The sequence below is a fragment of the Setaria viridis genome, chromosome 8 (assembly GCF_005286985.2).
Source record: "Setaria viridis chromosome 8, Setaria_viridis_v4.0, whole genome shotgun sequence".
In the NCBI taxonomy this organism is placed as follows: Eukaryota; Viridiplantae; Streptophyta; class Magnoliopsida; order Poales; family Poaceae; genus Setaria; species Setaria viridis.
In genome coordinates this window covers 1,314,186-1,330,726 of record NC_048270.2, presented here as the reverse complement: position 1 = coordinate 1,330,726, position 16,541 = coordinate 1,314,186, and the positions used below count along the sequence as shown (strand labels likewise).

General features: G+C 43.9%; 2 protein-coding genes, 1 long non-coding RNA gene and 1 pseudogene across 5 annotated transcripts; 1 reads left to right on the top strand and 3 right to left on the bottom strand.

The window, feature by feature from the left end:
* On the bottom strand, positions 1-2,462 carry LOC117866287 (uncharacterized). Of its 3 annotated transcripts, none has more exons than XR_004642826.2 (5): positions 2,227-2,459; positions 1,687-1,746; positions 1,561-1,597; positions 939-1,090; positions 1-229 (listed from the first exon to the last, which is right to left on the bottom strand). It is a non-coding gene; the product is annotated as an uncharacterized lncRNA (long non-coding RNA). The 3 variants fall into 3 exon arrangements; XR_004642827.2 differs by lacking the exon at positions 1-229 and adding an exon at positions 420-610 and having other exon boundaries at positions 795-1,090; positions 2,227-2,462; XR_004642825.2 differs by lacking the exon at positions 1-229 and having other exon boundaries at positions 420-1,090; positions 2,227-2,457.
* Positions 2,463-6,260: 3,798 nt separating this feature from the next.
* LOC140223608 (F-box/LRR-repeat protein At3g58900-like) lies at positions 6,261-7,257 on the bottom strand. Its single transcript, XM_072295642.1, has 2 exons — positions 6,828-7,257; positions 6,261-6,280 (listed from the first exon to the last, which is right to left on the bottom strand). The coding sequence occupies exons 1-2, from the start codon at positions 7,255-7,257 to the stop codon at positions 6,261-6,263; spliced, it is 450 nt and encodes a 149-aa protein (XP_072151743.1).
* A 3,843-nt stretch (positions 7,258-11,100) lies between these two features.
* LOC117833205 (reticulon-like protein B1) lies at positions 11,101-12,781 on the top strand (the record flags this gene model as incomplete). The annotated part of the gene is made up of 3 exons (XM_034712634.2): positions 11,101-11,290; positions 11,994-12,174; positions 12,294-12,781. Coding segments are annotated over 3 exons (543 nt in total), but the record flags the coding sequence as incomplete, so codon positions are not given.
* A 2,591-nt stretch (positions 12,782-15,372) lies between these two features.
* LOC117833203 (tubby-like F-box protein 7) lies at positions 15,373-16,025 on the bottom strand (annotated as a pseudogene).
* Between the last annotated feature and the right edge of the window lie 516 nt (positions 16,026-16,541).

Genomic DNA, 16,541 nt, shown 5'->3' with positions numbered 1-16,541 from the left:
TGAGCAGAACTCTTTGATCATTTGCAGTATTATTACAGAGTTTATGTTCTTGAGTCTTGAGTTTATGTTCCGGCCCTAGCTTATTAACAATCCATACTGGGGCAACTAAACAACATCACACCACTACATCATGAGCGATGGCTTCTACTTGGCGACTTTCCTCTTCCACCTCTTGGCTTTTGTACTCCCTACCAACTTTGATGTCTGGTCAGCTAAACAGATGCAGGTCCTGTTGAAGAGTTTAAAAAAAGACTATATTAGAGAATAGCCCTAATTCGAACTATTCATGAGACTGTAAAATTTCAACAAGTCCAACAAGACGACAGTTGTCTTGTTGAGCTGCAGACATGATTTAAGGTATGCAGATGTCTAGGCAAAGATGCAGGTCCAGATGTCCTTTATACAGGCAGAGTGACATATAAACAAGAAACCAAAATTTATCAGGAAAGGTTCAACTAGCAGTCACGATTCCCCAGTGCACATTAGCAACTCAGTTTTTCTCTAGAGTGACAAGACGTGTAAAACAAGAGAAGCCTGTAACTTTAAATCAAAGATACTTCGAACTGAATTGCTGCCATTTCCTGCTACCATGCTCTTCGCCTGACCTTTTCTGCAAGTGAAAAGGGGTGCCAGCAGCAATGTGTTAAAACAGAAACCGGGCCAGTAAAATCAAGCTCATCACACCAACATTGCACAGAAATTTGTGGAAATCCACTCGAGCGATCCAATTGCAATATGAACCAAACAGAACTCAGCACTACGACATATATTGTTTCTTATGTGCAGTAATTTACATGGAAATTCAGCACTGTTTCAGGACCCCCAACACTTGACAGCTGTAAGGTCATAGAGCCGCTGCCCCATGGCTAGCATATGCCCCTGCAGATTATAGACAATTAATTGGTCTCACATTAAGATAAGGATGCTGATCAAAATACCTGCCAAGGTTTCTGTCGTCTCTGCAAGCCTGTCCACTTCATGAGAAGGATCTTGGTCTGCTTAGGTCACCACAAAAGCCTCAGAATATATGAGGTTTGAATATTCACTCGTGCGCAGCTTTCTATGCTAATAATGGAGATCCGTAGAAGTACTGACATTATATACCAAAAGGGAGTGCAGAAATTAGAAACAATTGGGAGTGGAGATAACCCCTAGAAATGCTGATTTAACAGAAAAGATTCATATGTACCTATATCAAGAAAAGATTCGTATGTACCCTATATCAACGCCAAGAAAGACTAATTCTATCATAAATGCAAAAGCAATGAACTAAATCCTAGGACAAAGACATCTGAACTTGCAATAACCGTGAGATGAACCTAGGGAAAGTACAACTTGGAGCTTAACACAACCATTCAAGAAAAGAACTGGAAAAATAGCAGTAGTTAATATAATTGTGTTAAAGTCCTGCATAAACTCCAGTTTTAGGAGATGCTAAGATTAAATTGTTCCAAAAGATTTTATGAAGACCAGTGCTCGTCCAGCACCTATGACCAAATGCATGGCCTACCGTCAGTTCTCTGTTTGGTTCTGGATAAAGCAGGGAAGCCAACTGCTTACCAATGAAAGGTTCTAGTCCCTGGCAATCTCTGCAGATCTGCATAAATCAAAAGTAAACTAAGCAGTTAAATCCTGGAAACTTTTGAGAGTAAATAATATGACTTTGAGAATATAGTCAATCGTCACCTGAGCATAGATTTATCATTGTATGGATTGCGGAGCTTTCTGGAATGACAATTTACAGAGCTGCAGTGCAAAAACTGTATTATGTCCATTCCATAAAAAAAATGCAAACAGATCTAAATGCGATAAACCATTTTTCAAATTCTACTATGTCCAGGTCATCAAAAACATAAACAACACGTAAGCATAAGGCCTTTGGCATTCACACTTGCAAAAACTAAATGTGGACAATGAGCTAGTTCATATGTACAACGATTTTTTTTTTGAGGTACAACGAATTAATGGTAGATACAAATTTTTTATATCCAAGAGAACAGAACCCAATGGGCTGACACTTCAAGGCATTAATTCTAAAATAAATTGCCAGGCCTAAGCACATATTAACCACAAACTCAAGCTACACATTAATATATAAGTCTCTCACTTTCTCTCAACGTTTGCATGTTTGTCAACCTCAGCTTGGCTATTTTAGATGGATTTCCCAGAGGAAAATGTAGTCCATACCCCCTTAAAACAGGGTGGTGAAGCAGGAGGGGGAGATACCTTGGAGGGTTGGAGTGGATCCATGCGGCGGCCCGCCGAGGTGGTCACCGGCGAGGGCTGCTGCTGCTGTGGAGGCGGGGACGGCGGCAGCATGAACCGAGACGGAGACGAGCTCGCCTCACGCCCTCACCGGCGTCATCATTAGAGCATCCATGGATCTGCACCTCTAGATCCGTCAGCGTGTTGAGCTTCAGGCATTCCCTTGCCGTGTTGACTGGTGAGAGTGATAAGTCAGGGGCAAATCTGTCCGTTCACTAGAGCTTGGAAAAAAAAGAAAAAAAAAGGGAGAAATAGAGAAAATGGGAGAAAGCAATCTGAGAGAGAATCATGTGCTCCAGGATTCCCGTGCCCCGGTAGATGACATTCGTTGGGTGCATTTTGGAAGCAATTCGTATGCACGAAATCAAATATTGAAAGATATTTAAACTAAATGTCAATGTGCACACTAGGTGTCAAATATCGAAATTTCTCTCAGTACAAGTGCCGCCTAGAGGCTAAATAAGCTAAAGAATCATCCAATAATTTTAGCCGGGAGCCCTTTAATTTCTTGAAGCATATATTGGAGTATCATGTGATCCCCATCAATTTATGGATTCTATGCGGAATCATCCCATAAACTTAGATCGGCGACTCTTTCTTGTCGGAAATTCTCATGCTTGGTATCGGATACCTCACCGCATAGATTTATTGTCTATGTATGTGTGTGTGTGTATATATATATATATCAACGGTGTTGATTTATCTATCTGGTCATAACTGTATAATTCTTGCTCATTTCAATTTGCAAATTCACAGCACGCATGGACACGAGAGCAGTCTGTTTTTCTTTTAATGTGGTGGCTCGATCAGCCCATTTGGCTGCCCTCGAGCTGGTGCCATCCGTGCCATTAGTCTCAACTCTCACATGTATAAACACATCGTTACACACGTATACTCGGTTTGGAACTATCGCAAAGCGTTGTTCAGTAAACCTGTTGCGCCGATGGAAATTAGATCCATATGCTATGACAAACATCATCTCCAAATCACAGAGCGCCTTCATCAAAGGGCGCAACATCCATGATAACTTCATGTATGTGCGCGGAATGGCTAGACGATTTCATCGTAACAAAGTCCCTATGCTTCTTGTGAAACTCGACATCGCCAAGGCCTTCGATTCTGTCCGTTGGGACTACTTACTATCGCTACTGGAGCACTTGGGATTCCCACCAAGGTGGAGGGAATGGATTACTGCAATATGTGCCACCTCCTCATCACAGGTCCTACTAAACGGCATTCCTGGAGCACCATTTGCACACGCACGAGGTCTCTGGCAAGGGGACCCACTCTCCCCTCTGCTCTTCATACTTGCTATTGATCCATTACAATGCTTGCTGCAAATGGCCACGGAGAACAAATTACTGACCAAGATTGGCCGAAACCGCCACCGAATGCGGACATCCTTATATGCTGATGATGCTGTCCTCTTCGTCCGGCCGGTCAAAGAGGAGATGGCCAACCTCTCAAAGCTACTGGACCTATTTGGCAAAGTGACTGGCTTGAACTCCAATATCCAAAAATCAACGGTTGTGCCAATCAACTGTGACAACCTTGACCTGGATGATATCCCGCAAGACTTCAACGCGCCAAGAGGAAGTTTCCCGATAAAGTACCTGGGCATCCCACTGACAGTACGGCGCCTACGGAATGTCGACTATCGGCCTCTGATTGACAAGGCAGCTTCCAGACTATCAAGCTGGTGGGGTCAAAACTTGACACATGCAGGGCGGCTAACACTAACAAAATCTGTGCTCTCCTCGCAGCCGATCTACCTCCTCACCGTACTCAATGCTCCCAAAGAGGTGATTGAGGAGCTCGACCGAATCCGTAAGCGCTTCTTCTGGGCTGGGGATCAGGCTCTGACTGGCGGAAAGTGTAAGGTGAATTGGCCAACGGTTGGCCGACCACTGGAACTAGACGGATTAGGAATTCTTGATTTCCACCTCTTCGCAAGAGCACTTAGATTGCGTTGGCTATGGCAGGAGAAAGCGGACCCAAACAAAGCTTGGGTGGGGCTTCCCATCACACGCTCAGACAAGGATAAGCTGTTGTTTGCTGCTTGCACGACCATTCAACTAGGGGACGGCGCCCGCACATCCTTCTGGCACTCTGCTTGGGCACAAGGAAGACGGCCTAAGGATATTGCAACTAAGATTTTTGCTGCTTCCAGGAAAAAGAATAGGTGCTAAAAGAAGCCATACGACACCACAATTGGGTGAAGGATCTGAATGTGCTTGAGTGCTTAACAGTGGGCCACCTCAAGGAATTTTTGGAGATATGGACTCTTGTTCAAGAAGTTCATTTGCAACAAGACACAGCTATCACCCTCGGGCCTTTATTCGACAGCATCGGCTTACCGTGCTCAATTTATGGGATCCACATCCTGCAATCTCCGACAACTGATCTGGAAACCGTGGGCGCCGCCGAAGTGTAAATTGTTTGCATGGCTAATAATTTGCAACAGAGTATGGACGGCAGACCGACTGGCTACACGAAACTTGCTAAGAAATCAAATCTGCCCTCTATGTAGGAATCAGCTTGAGACAGCCCACCACATTCTCGTTGACTGTCGGTATTCTAGACGGATTTGGTCCATGGTGGCCTCCTTGATCTCCTACAATCAAGTCAACCCGAACCAGTGGGCACACACGTCAACTGTCAATGAGTGGTGGACACACATGGGCGCCATGCCGGGAGTTCCCCGAAAAGGACTACGGTCCCTCCTCCTGCTCGTCTGCTAGCAGTTGTGGCTCGAAAGAAACGCTAGAACGTTCCAAAGAACCGAGCGTCATGCCCATGCTCTGCTATCGCAGATTAGGGACGAAGTCTGTACCTGGAAGAGTGCCGACGCGAAACACATGGCAGCCTTACTTGAGGGGGTATAGCCTTATACGGTATATGTAGTATAGGCGGGCGTTTTGCTAGCACCGAGATCTTTAAAATAAACATGTAAATCTCTTCTATATTGATAGAAATGGCACAGTCCGTGCCGTTCGTTCAAAAAAAATATTTGAGTGTTGAAAAATATTAATCATCACATAAACAATCAAAATAACAGCAGTTTCATTAATTGCCGATGCCCACATTATAATACAAGAACTAATAATAATAGGAAGACAAATAAAGGTTCACTTTTACTATGAGGAATTTTACTCTTCAACATTAAAGGTGACATTCTGCGAGAGTTTTGTGCATAGGCAAGTTCTAGCAATCTCCTTAGCTGCCTCGATGGTAGGTCCACTGCCTGACAAAGACTCACGTGGATATTTGCCTATTTTTACTGAAACAACCTCTAGTACAGGTGCATTTTCAACAACATGTGAAAGAAATTCGACTTGCCCTCTTGCCGCTTTGAATCCTGTGATCCATATGTCCTTCAAATAATTATATTCACATTGTCCAAGGTCTTTCCTACACGGACCCACTTCTGCCAACCATAAGTCAGACCTAGCAAACTGCAATAGCAAACAAGACAAAAGTGTCATCCATATTTGTGAAGCAAACAATGGTATGAAAATGCTCTAGCAACCAGATTCATCTGTTCTAATATTCACCATAAATTATGTGATTGCGTTTCTGTCAACAATATTGGTGTAATTACACTGAAATATTCTCCAAAAAAATACAATATATAATTACAAACAAACAGCACACAAATTTATGAAAAATGTCCATAAACACTCGCATACCAAACGGAAGTGTATTTCTAAAATTTTTACTTCACGCATAGTACCACAAACCCTTAGTAAGTCAATATTAGGTAACGCTTTACTTTTCAACTATGAAAAATGACCCAAGAGTAGCTAAAATAAGGAGGATATAGTTGCAAAGAAACATTGAAAAAAAATACAAGATCACTTACATGCACCTCCAACTTTTCAATAAATGGCGTGGCTCTTATAAACGACACCAAATAAAGAATCTTGTCAATATTTTCGGAGTATATGAACAGTAATAACAATTGTAAATGTCTAAGATTGGAAAACTTCAGCGGGTTATCCCACAACCATTGCTTCTGAAAGAGAAAAACATAAAAGGTCATTAAGATGAATATGTTAGATAGGTCATTAAGGTAAGAGCCCTCTAGGGGCCTACCTCTAGATGTGGCAAACCAAACTTTGAAGTCAGGTTTTGTACGCTTGGAAGACCATGGAGAAGGGATGTGAGCGCATGCTGAATAATTGCTTCCTCGAACTCAATATTTGCACTTTGCAGCTTGAAAGAGTGGACAAGATCAATAGGTATCAACGATCCCACGTACTCGAAGGTAGCAAGGTTCGCAGCATTGAATTTTATCTTGCTGAATGAGCAGCGTTCGACTCTCAAGTAGAGAAGCCGAGATAGTGGACTATCCACCGTTAGTTCATCTAGATGACATCTGTTTATGTGTAGCCACTCAAGAGTATGGCAATGGGACAACATATGCTCAAGATTCTTCCTAACGAAACGTGCCGCTTGCAGATGAAGCTTTCTTAAATTAGGGAAACCTTTAAACCATGAAGGTGGATAAAAAGACACGTAGCTGAGTTGCATGTGCTGTAGATTTGATATGCTTTCCCGACCTAAAAGTTGGAAAGGAAACTCATATAAATTCTTGTATTCCCAAAACCTTGCGGACGCTAGATCCAAAGTGAGGTTCTTTGTCCTTGAAGTGGCGGCGAAATGTACCCAAGTGTCAATATGACGAGCCAATATGCTGTCTTCTAAATTGATTCTGACGTGAAGCGTTTCGACCACCTTGTCCTTATGTTTCCACAAAATGTTGTTGACCTCACGGACAAATTGCCAGACCACGTGTCGGTACCAGATCTCCTGCATGAACTCCCTCTCGCATTTGAACATCTCTACAGCATCAAATGTTAGCCTGGGACACGCTAAGCTCGTGCATCTTCTCCACTCGGTTGACAAAACACTAGTTCTTGCAAACTCCTTTGGTGGCAGCTTGGACGCGATCCTGTACAAGATGTCCTGTGAAGAAGGGATCACAGCCATGGATTAACATGTTAGCTAGGCAGCAGCCCAAAAGTACAGAAATCTCATCTATATATATACGTACCAAGCAAAGCATGAAAACTGAAAAACCTCGATGGAAAAAAAAGGACAGTAATAAGGTTGTGTTCGTGCATGCATACCGTTCGTTCAAAAAAAAATGCATGCATACCGGTGGAAGATGGCACAATCGAACACTTGGTACAGTAGTGTTGATGCTGGTTGGGTTAGCACGGTCATGGTCTTGGTCTGCTGTTGTTTCCTGGCTTGTTGTTGCGTGGTTGGTCGACATCGCGCGAACAGAGCCTGCTGATCGGCGATCAGAGCTGGCCGGCGAGTGCTAGAGGTGCCTCGATGTCCGTGACGAACGGCGACGGCGACGGCGGCGAGTGTTGTATGGATGGATCGGATCGAGACTGCTGTTGCCGCGGGAAGGCCGGACGGGCTGTTAGTTGCTGCTGATACGGACGGAGAGGACGGTTGGGCTGCTGATATTAGCTAGGAAAGAGAGGGCCAACTACGAATCCCAATCCTATACAACAATATCTATAGGGGACGTTTGGTTCCTTTACTTATTTTTAGCACGTGTCACATCGAATGTTTAGATACTAATTAGTAGTATTAAACGTAGACTATTTACAAAACCCATTGGAAGCTAAACGGCGAGATGAATCTATTAAGCCTAATTAATCCATCATTAATAAATATTTACTGTAGCAACATATTATCAAATCATGCCGTCCTACGTGCCCTAGCTCCTGGCAAACAACCTTCGAGTTCAATCTGCCGCCGCGCCGTAGCCGCAGGCGAATATCGTCATCTCCAAGAACTTCATCGAGGATGCTGTCGGAGGTGCATGTCCACGTGAAAGATCAAACCACCGCCGTCCTTGTCGAGTTCGATCTCCGCCGCCGTCTTAGTTTCCGTCGTTCGACGTTTGCCGTAGGTGAGCATACCAATATACTCTATCAAGTTCCTGGTTCTCAGCCGTCTTTCTGTGCTTTGCCACTCATCCCGGCCCGTCCCTCGTGCCTTGCAGCGCTTGTGTGCGCCGTCTGTTCTTCTTCCCCTGGCAACAACTACGAGGTGTGCTACTCTGTACGTGCATGTGCATGGTGTGCGTTCTGTGTGCATGATGCGTGTGTGGACTGCCAGCGATGGCCGTAGGCACCAGGAGAAGCCCGGCCGCCAGCACCTCAACGCCGTCGTTGCCACACATGCCATCGTAGCCACCAGCTTGCTGCTGCTTTTGCTTTGCCGAGCTGCGCCAATGCCGTGGCCAGCCTTGCAGAAGGAAACCACCGGCCATGAAGTCCAAGCAAGATGACAGCTATAGCAAGAGACACGTTTGTACAGAAGCAAACAAGTCATCGTTCAAACTGCTGGGGATCGTCAAAACACTAAACACCCTCGAGCATCGTTCGTGGGTAAAAACTCTCTAATCTCGTAAATTCTGGACCAAGGAATAAAATTTAGTTAACCTCGCAAGTTCTTATAGGTAGTAAAACTCGTACCCTCGCATCTTCTTTGTGACTGGAGGGACTCGAAACTGGCGACTGATAACCAATGACTAAACTCCAACTGAGCTAACCCTTGAGTGACCCTTGAGTGTTCGAAGTCGGTCCTATATACTGAGCTTTTACCTTCTTACTCTTTACTCACGAACTCACAAACGGAACTTGGAAGGAGACTTCGCGAAGTTATAAGTTCTCGGTGCAGCCTAATGAACCAGGTGCCACGAGGTTGGACAACTTTCTCGGACCGAGGGTGGAGACACGAGGTTGGAGGCTTGATCTAGCGCGAACGTGAAGTCTCGAGATTGGAAGGATGGAGGCATGAGAAACGTGACCACGTGAAGGACACGTTACCCCCAATGACCTTTATGTACGGCATATCCTAGGAATGTAGTGGTTGAGGAAGGACATTTTCGGAATATAAAGTAGTTCATGGATCACTATAAAAGGGGAGCCCTGCCCCATTGTAAAAAGAGACCCATCATTTTTCCTATTTTCCAAGCATTATTCTCTTTTATTCACAAATCTATTCGGTATCAAATTCTTTTTAGACCAACAGGACCCACCGTGTTCTCAACCACGAAACAACCCACGATGCCACAACCAAAGAAGAAGAAGATCACACTGCAGGAAACCACCGAGAGCGAAAGAGAGCAAGAGAGAGGACTTATCCCTATTGATTAAGACGACACAGACACCTTAGAGAGATTAAAAGGAGTCGAGGCTAACTGAGAAAAAAAAGAGTCGAGGCGGAGATAACAACCAGAAACAAGCACAATAAACCATTTACTTGGAGCGACAGAAATAGAATTAGCCTCGGTGCTAAGGTAGCTCGAAACCAAAAAAAGAAAAAGAAAGATTTACTCAAGAATCGGAAGCACAACGACTAGCTAGCTAGTACATAGATAGGATTGAGTGCATAACAAGCAAGCTGCACAGGAGAGACATATGCATGAACTCAAGTCTTTTATTTATTTTTGGAGCTAGCCGGCCATTACATACCAGAGTTTTTTTTTGAACACTAGAGGTGATATTCAACACCGACCACACCAATCCAGAATCAAGTACGTACGTGGTTCTCATAAAGTTGACAAAAGGATCGAACGATTAATTCAAAACGTGCACATGCCGCAGTCCTACGTAGTACTAGCTAGAAAACCTATCAGCAGTCAATTAATTGTGTACATTTCAGAACCAAGAAATATCTTTTTAATATTAGCTAGCAACTTTTTTTTAACAAATTTTTTCGTTAAAAAATAGTTGCTAGCTAATATTCAAAAAAGACATTTAATAAGTACTCGATCATGTTATGTACAGGTGGGCTGTATTCCGATCCAGTAGTAATATAACTATACTTACGGATGGGCTGTATTCTTGATCATGGACTCAATCAAAATAAGCTACTACGGGCCTTACTGGCAGGCCCAAACACCATTTTCCTGAAACATCGGGAGCCGACACGATTAGCTGGCTAGGAAAAGAAGGGGAATAATAACAAGTAAAATAAAAAAAAGCTACAACCAATATAATATTATATGGTGTAATATTCTATATAATATACGAGGTAATGGGGATTGTAAAGACCCTTTACGGCTGTTGCAAGCAAACACTCGGTACTTGACTGACCCATCATTAGCCTGAATAATTAATTATTTGCACATACCAACTCGATCGGCTGGTTTATGGGAGTGCATGCAAATTGCGCTGTTTGGTAACAACAATATTCCTATTTTATATATATCGCACCCACTCCCACGTACATGAGATATATATGACAACCAACTGCCAGCACCCGCAAACGACAACACAAATATATATATATATATATATATATATATATATATATATATATATATATATATATATATATATATATATAGTACTATTTGGTAACCTAGGTACGGAATAAACTATTCCGTACCCGAGTCACCCGCGGATCCCGCTCGCACCTTCTCTGCCGGTTTTTTTTCTCCCGCTTCCCCGTTTTTTTTTCCTCCGAACGTGCGTCTTCGGTCGTGGGGGTCCGTTCAGTTCCCGTAGCGGACGCCGCAGCTCGCCATTCGCCAACCCCCGCCGCCGTCTCTCGCCAACCCCCGCCGCCGCCGCCGCCGCCTCCCAGTGCTGTTCCCCCTCCCTGTCCTCGTTGCGTTCTCGCTGCCGCTCCCCATCCACAGCCGCCGTCGCCTCTCCCCATCCGTAGCCGCTGCCGCCACTCGACATCGGAACCGGCCGCCTACAATCGCCATCCGCAGCCGCCGTCGCCTAGCGGACGCTGCTGCTCGCCATTCGTTGCCGTCGCCGCTGCTCGACAACCTCCACCGCGTGATTCCGTTTGCGTTTGGATTCCTCGTCGTCCTCGGACTCCGACAACGACAAGCGGCCGTGCCCCTCGGCGCCCGCCGCCGAGGTCAAGCCCTCCTTCTCCGACTCCGCAGCTGCAGCGGCCGCCGAGGCTAAGGCCAAGGTGTTCCGCCTCTTCGGCCGCGAGCAGCCCATCCACAAGGCCCTCGGAGGAGGCAAACGTAAGGCTCTGCTTCATGCTCTGAATCACGCTGTTTTTTAATTGTTTTGACTTGAAATCGGTAGATCGGATCTGCTTGCGTGGGATCTGGACGGGATTGAAGCCTTGGGTTGCAGGTTAGATCTGATAGGTTTATGCCTTGGATTCAATACAGCTTGATTGCATTGTGGTACACGATCTGATCTGTTGAGCTTGTCTGAAACTAGCCTTCCAATATTTTTTCAATTGTCTGGTAACAATAGAATTCTATTGCCTATTGCGTTTGCAACTGCTTACATAGATGACGAGGATCCCTTGCTTATGAATGCTTTGTCGTTTGGGCCAGTGCATTTTGGAGGTGTTATATGTTCTTGTATGGGGGTCAATACTGTTGGGGTCTTTTGGTTTCTTTGCATTAAGATGGTGACAAATTGAAGTTTCTTACGAAAAGAATCGATCAACTGCTTTATTTCACATTGTGTTTGTCTAAAACATAAGGCCTTGCCTTAGAGAGGTTGCGATACTATCTTATTGCACTGTGTCTTTGCACCTGATTGCATATTTACTTAAATGACAACCAGAGCACTCTTTGCTTGCAAACATTTTTCTTTGTGAAGTTAATTGTCTGTTGATTGAGCTATAATGGGAATTGTTTGACCTGATTTCCTGATTATCTACTATTATACCTGCCATATTCATATTGATTGCTGTTCTTTATTTTGCAGCTGCTGATGTATTGCTGTGGAGGAACAGGAACATCTCTGCTGGAGTACTTGATGGTGTCACTGCAATCTGGATCCTCTTTGAATGCCTTGGCTACCATCTTCTGACCTTCAATTGCCATGGTCTCATATTCTCTCTGGGTGTTCTCTTTCTCTGGTCTAACGCCTCCTCGTTCATCAACAAGTAAGATTTCAGCTTATTGTGATATACTGCACAGACTTAAAAGGATACAAAGTTTGTTCATCGCAAGTTACATGGATATAGAATTAGTTAATGATGTGAAATCCTGCCCTTGATTTCAGGTCTCCCCCACGGATCCCAGAGGTGATCATTCCTGAAGATCTGGTTGTCAACATTGCACTATCTACTCGCTATGAGATCAACAGGGCCTTTGTCAATCTTCGCCAGATTGCTCTTGGTCGGGACATAAAGAAGTTCCTTATGGTACGTCTACTATGTGATTGCCTGTGCTGATCACTGGTGCATGCTTCTTCTTTCCTGTAGCTAGTGTATGTATCCATTTTACGATTATCTCGTATGAATGCAAACATACCCTATTATCTCGTATGAATGCAAACATACCCTCTTTCCTGTAGCTTTAGAAACGTTGGACATTATTCCTTTTTGACAAGGTTATATGCAGTTTTGAGCTCTTTCGTAAAATTGGAGATTATTCCTGAACTTTGCACTGCTCATTTTTCTTCAAAAACTTAAGCAGAGGCGAGCTTAATTGCCTAGTAAAGCCAGCCTGTCTGCCTGTGTTTATAATTTTATATCCATAAGAATGCTTCTGATTTCTCAGAGCTATATGTCATGCCAGTGTATTATCAGTTTGTCTTTTATCTTTGCTCCAAATCAATGCCATCACTGTTGTTTCTCGAATACTGGAAATACTCATTGGTGCAGAGACAAATTTTATTTTATTTTGAATCAGGATGCCGCAGCAGGTGGCAGTACCATGGAGATGAGGATGCGGAACAGTGGGTGTTCGCAGGGACGTACGCGGATGAGCTCTTTGAAAAAGAGGTCAGTGAATCTGGGTTCCTCCCAATGGTTGCAAACGATGATCCTCTCTTAATCACCTATCACACATGCCTTTATCTGTGACTATGGAACTAGCTGGCTCAATGCTACAATGGATAGAATGAAGATTTTATGTTCCCATGAGCCACATTGCATAAATTTGCAAGGTAATGTTGACTAAATTCTGTTCAAACATGAACCAAGATTTGAAAGGTTATAACTCTTTTGCTCCTATAATTTTGTAGGCATCCATGCTTTGGAGAAGAAGGTTGACTGCACTAGCTTATGAATTCCCTGACATTGAACTCATGTTACTTGCAGATGGTTCAGCATGGAGTTTACAACCAAGGGATGGGCTACATGCAACCACAGGTTATGTATCCTACTTCTATTTGTTAGTGAAACAATGCTATAGTAAATCTCTGATACTAAACATGTCACAAAATTTCAAACACTACATTATTTCACTGGCAATTTTCTCCCTGTACACAATCAGTATCACAATGGGGATACCTGAAGGGCAAAAACTGAAGACAGAAGCAATTTATGGTAATCTTACTGTTCCCTGAATCCTTTTCTTTTGTTAGAGATTCTGTACACAGATAATTTGCCACATTAGTGCATTTTTATTTTCATGATAAACACAAATTTGCTACCTCTCCCTCTTAAAATCTGTATCTGTTTATCAAGGGAACCTAAGATGCATATTTAAGCTCCACAGCATGGCTCCTGCTTTTTTTTGTTCTGACAATTGCTTCATTCTCTCCTGTGGACTCCGGTGAGCTAGGGAAGTCTCTACATTGCTTCCGTGTTTATTGGCAGAAAACTGAAGGCACCTAAAAAGGGTGTTTTAACTTTTTGATATGGCTACCTCTCAGATGTAAATTGGCTTCCAGGAGAATAGTTCACTTATAATGGTTTAGGGCTTGCTTTTGTCTGTATATTCAGAATGATTTGACCGTTGCTATTTTGACAGCCTTTTACATTCACATATCTGTATTATGAAGCATAAATATAATGTTAGTCCTGCTTGGTTGTCCCTCTCTTTTTTCTCTTTGCACCATTTTTATGCACATAGATAATTTTATGATCCATCTATTCATATTCTTGTTAAAAATTTTCATGCAGTTTTGGGTGCATTGAGTTTACACAAGGAGTGCATGTGGGACTCCTCTCATCCAGGGGGAGCTGCTAGACTATCAATAGCCATCGGTGTCTACATTATGTTCTACGAGTACTTTTGTTTTCATTTCTTAGCAATGTAATCGCCTATGCTGTAACCGTATGTTCCAAACTCTTTCTTCTTAAATGAAAGGCAGTGCTCCTGCCAATGTTTTGAAAAAACTGTGGAGCACCCTCCTGGAGTCCTTCCCAGTACAATGCAATCTTGTCCTGTCATGCTCGTGGGCACTTTGATTTTGCGATCTTCATCTGTTGAATGCTAAAAATTTCTCAGTGGAGGTTCTTATATGTTGGACATGATTTTGCGATCTTCATCTGTTGAATGCTAAAACTTTCTCATTGGAGGTTCTTATATGTTGGACATGTCGTGTCACAATAATTTCAACATGAGCTGGCAATCACAAAATCATTGTATTCAAATAGCAATATGTTTGTAGTTGAATTAATTGTCAGTGAAGCTGGGCAACATATGCTCACTCGGAAAAGGGTTTGAGCAGATGACAGTTGGTGCGGGAAGGTTATATGGTATCCAAGCTAATTGTCTGGTCAGCTGGCTGATTTGTTTATTGGTTTGAACCCAACGAATTGTTTAAAAGTTTATGCATCTGGCATTGCTCATCCACGAGACATAATTCTGAAGCTGGGATTCGCTCAGATATATATGCTAGTGCACAGCTGCAGCTGCTGATGGCGACCGGAAAACCAAGAGCTGCTGCGGAGGGTCGTCCATCAGGATCAGGATTAGGATTAAACCAATTTTTGTTGCTTGCTTACACAATAATCATCAAGCTAACAAGCCAGCCAGCCAGCAAACCTCATCAGCATCAGTCGCTGTATCAAGTTGTTATTAATGGTATGGACCAGCACTAGAAGTATTCACAATCATGATGACGAAAACCCCTATCAATCTAGTAGCAGACAGACAACTCAATCATTCCAAACCCCAACCGGATTTCCTGACTTTTCAGCGCAACTACACAATCGATCTTGCATACCCAGCAGCAGGCAGCAGCAAATAAAAAGGTCAACAAGCTTACCATTACAACTCAACACTTCTTCTCATGTTGATTGCTTCCCATTTGGACTTTAAAGCCATTTTTCAGGACAAAACAAGACTTGAATCAACAGCTACTAGCTGTGCTTATCACATCAAGACATTGCATCTACCTGCTCTAATCGCTGCTATGCTAACCCCATCTATTGATCTTATTCACAGGCCAGCTTCGTGTCAAAGCTGGTCAAACATATGGCGAAGGCCTGGAAAGCCGACAGCGGGTACCGGTAGTCCATGGTGAACGTATCCTTTGCAACTTTGCCGAATTGCAAGATCACCATGTCGTGGCTCGACGACGCCTGGGGCTGCGGCGTCTGTCGAGCAGGAGGTGCCGAAGCCCCTGCTGCGGCTGCCTGTGCCGCAGAAGCTATCAGCTGGAAGTTCTTGACTGATGCCACCGTCACACGGCCACGGAAGTTGAGGCACCAGCATTGCAGCTGCTCGTGCCACCTCGACGCCTTGTTGCACAGAACCAGGGGCCTCTCCTTGTCTGCGTCGTCGTCGTCGTCGCCGCCGCCTCGCTGATTTCCTCCGCCAAACTCCGAGTACCGACAACTGCTCAAGTCCATGGAGCTGTCTGCGATGGAGTACTTGGAGAAAGAAGTTGCTGTGCTGTGGAAGGACTCGGGAGGAGCTCTTTCGGTTGCCCAGGCACAACACCGCCAGGCTCCCTGCTGGTCGGGGCGGTTCCAATAGATGGCCGTGAGGTGGACGGCCTTTCAGCGCGGTTGTTGTCGCCTGTAAAAAAAAAACTGACGAAGGGAAATTGGTCCATCGCGTGTGCGGGCAGGGTGAACCGGGCAGGCGCGCTGGTCCGTGGGGGCTCGGGTACGGAATAAAACTATTCCGTACCCTGGGTACCAAATAGCGGAGGCCTATATATATATATATATATATATATATATATATATATATATATTATAGACACACGGTAGGTGTCATCGAATATCAAGCATGTTTGTTCTCTATTTTAATAAAATTAAAAATGAAAGAAAAGAAAAGAAAAGAAAAAGGTTTACATGCCTGGCACCAATCAGTAGCTAATGCACCCTCTAATTACTGTATACCTCCGCCCCTGGCACCACTCCTCCCGCCGTCAGCGTATCATGCTAGTATGTTTGATGAAAGGTCAAAATCTTTGCTGGGCCCATCTACTCCTAACTTGAGCTTCGATCATGTGCCCTTGCAAACAAAAGAAGAAGATAACCACGTGCGCAATAATATAATCATAACTTATTATGTAGCTTACACGCACCAACTCAACTGTTTTTAGCAAAGCCCAACGAGTTTA

Bases quoted from the DNA above. Each gene is read 5' to 3' on its own strand.
- LOC140223608 (XM_072295642.1), bottom strand. From the start codon at position 7,257: ATGGCTGTGATCCCTTCTTCACAGGACATCTTGTACAGGATCGCGTCC. The intron at 6,281-6,827 runs GTCGGGAAAGCA...TTTCTCTTTCAG, and splicing joins GTTTCCTTTCCAACTTTTAG to AAGCAATGGTTGTGGGATAA.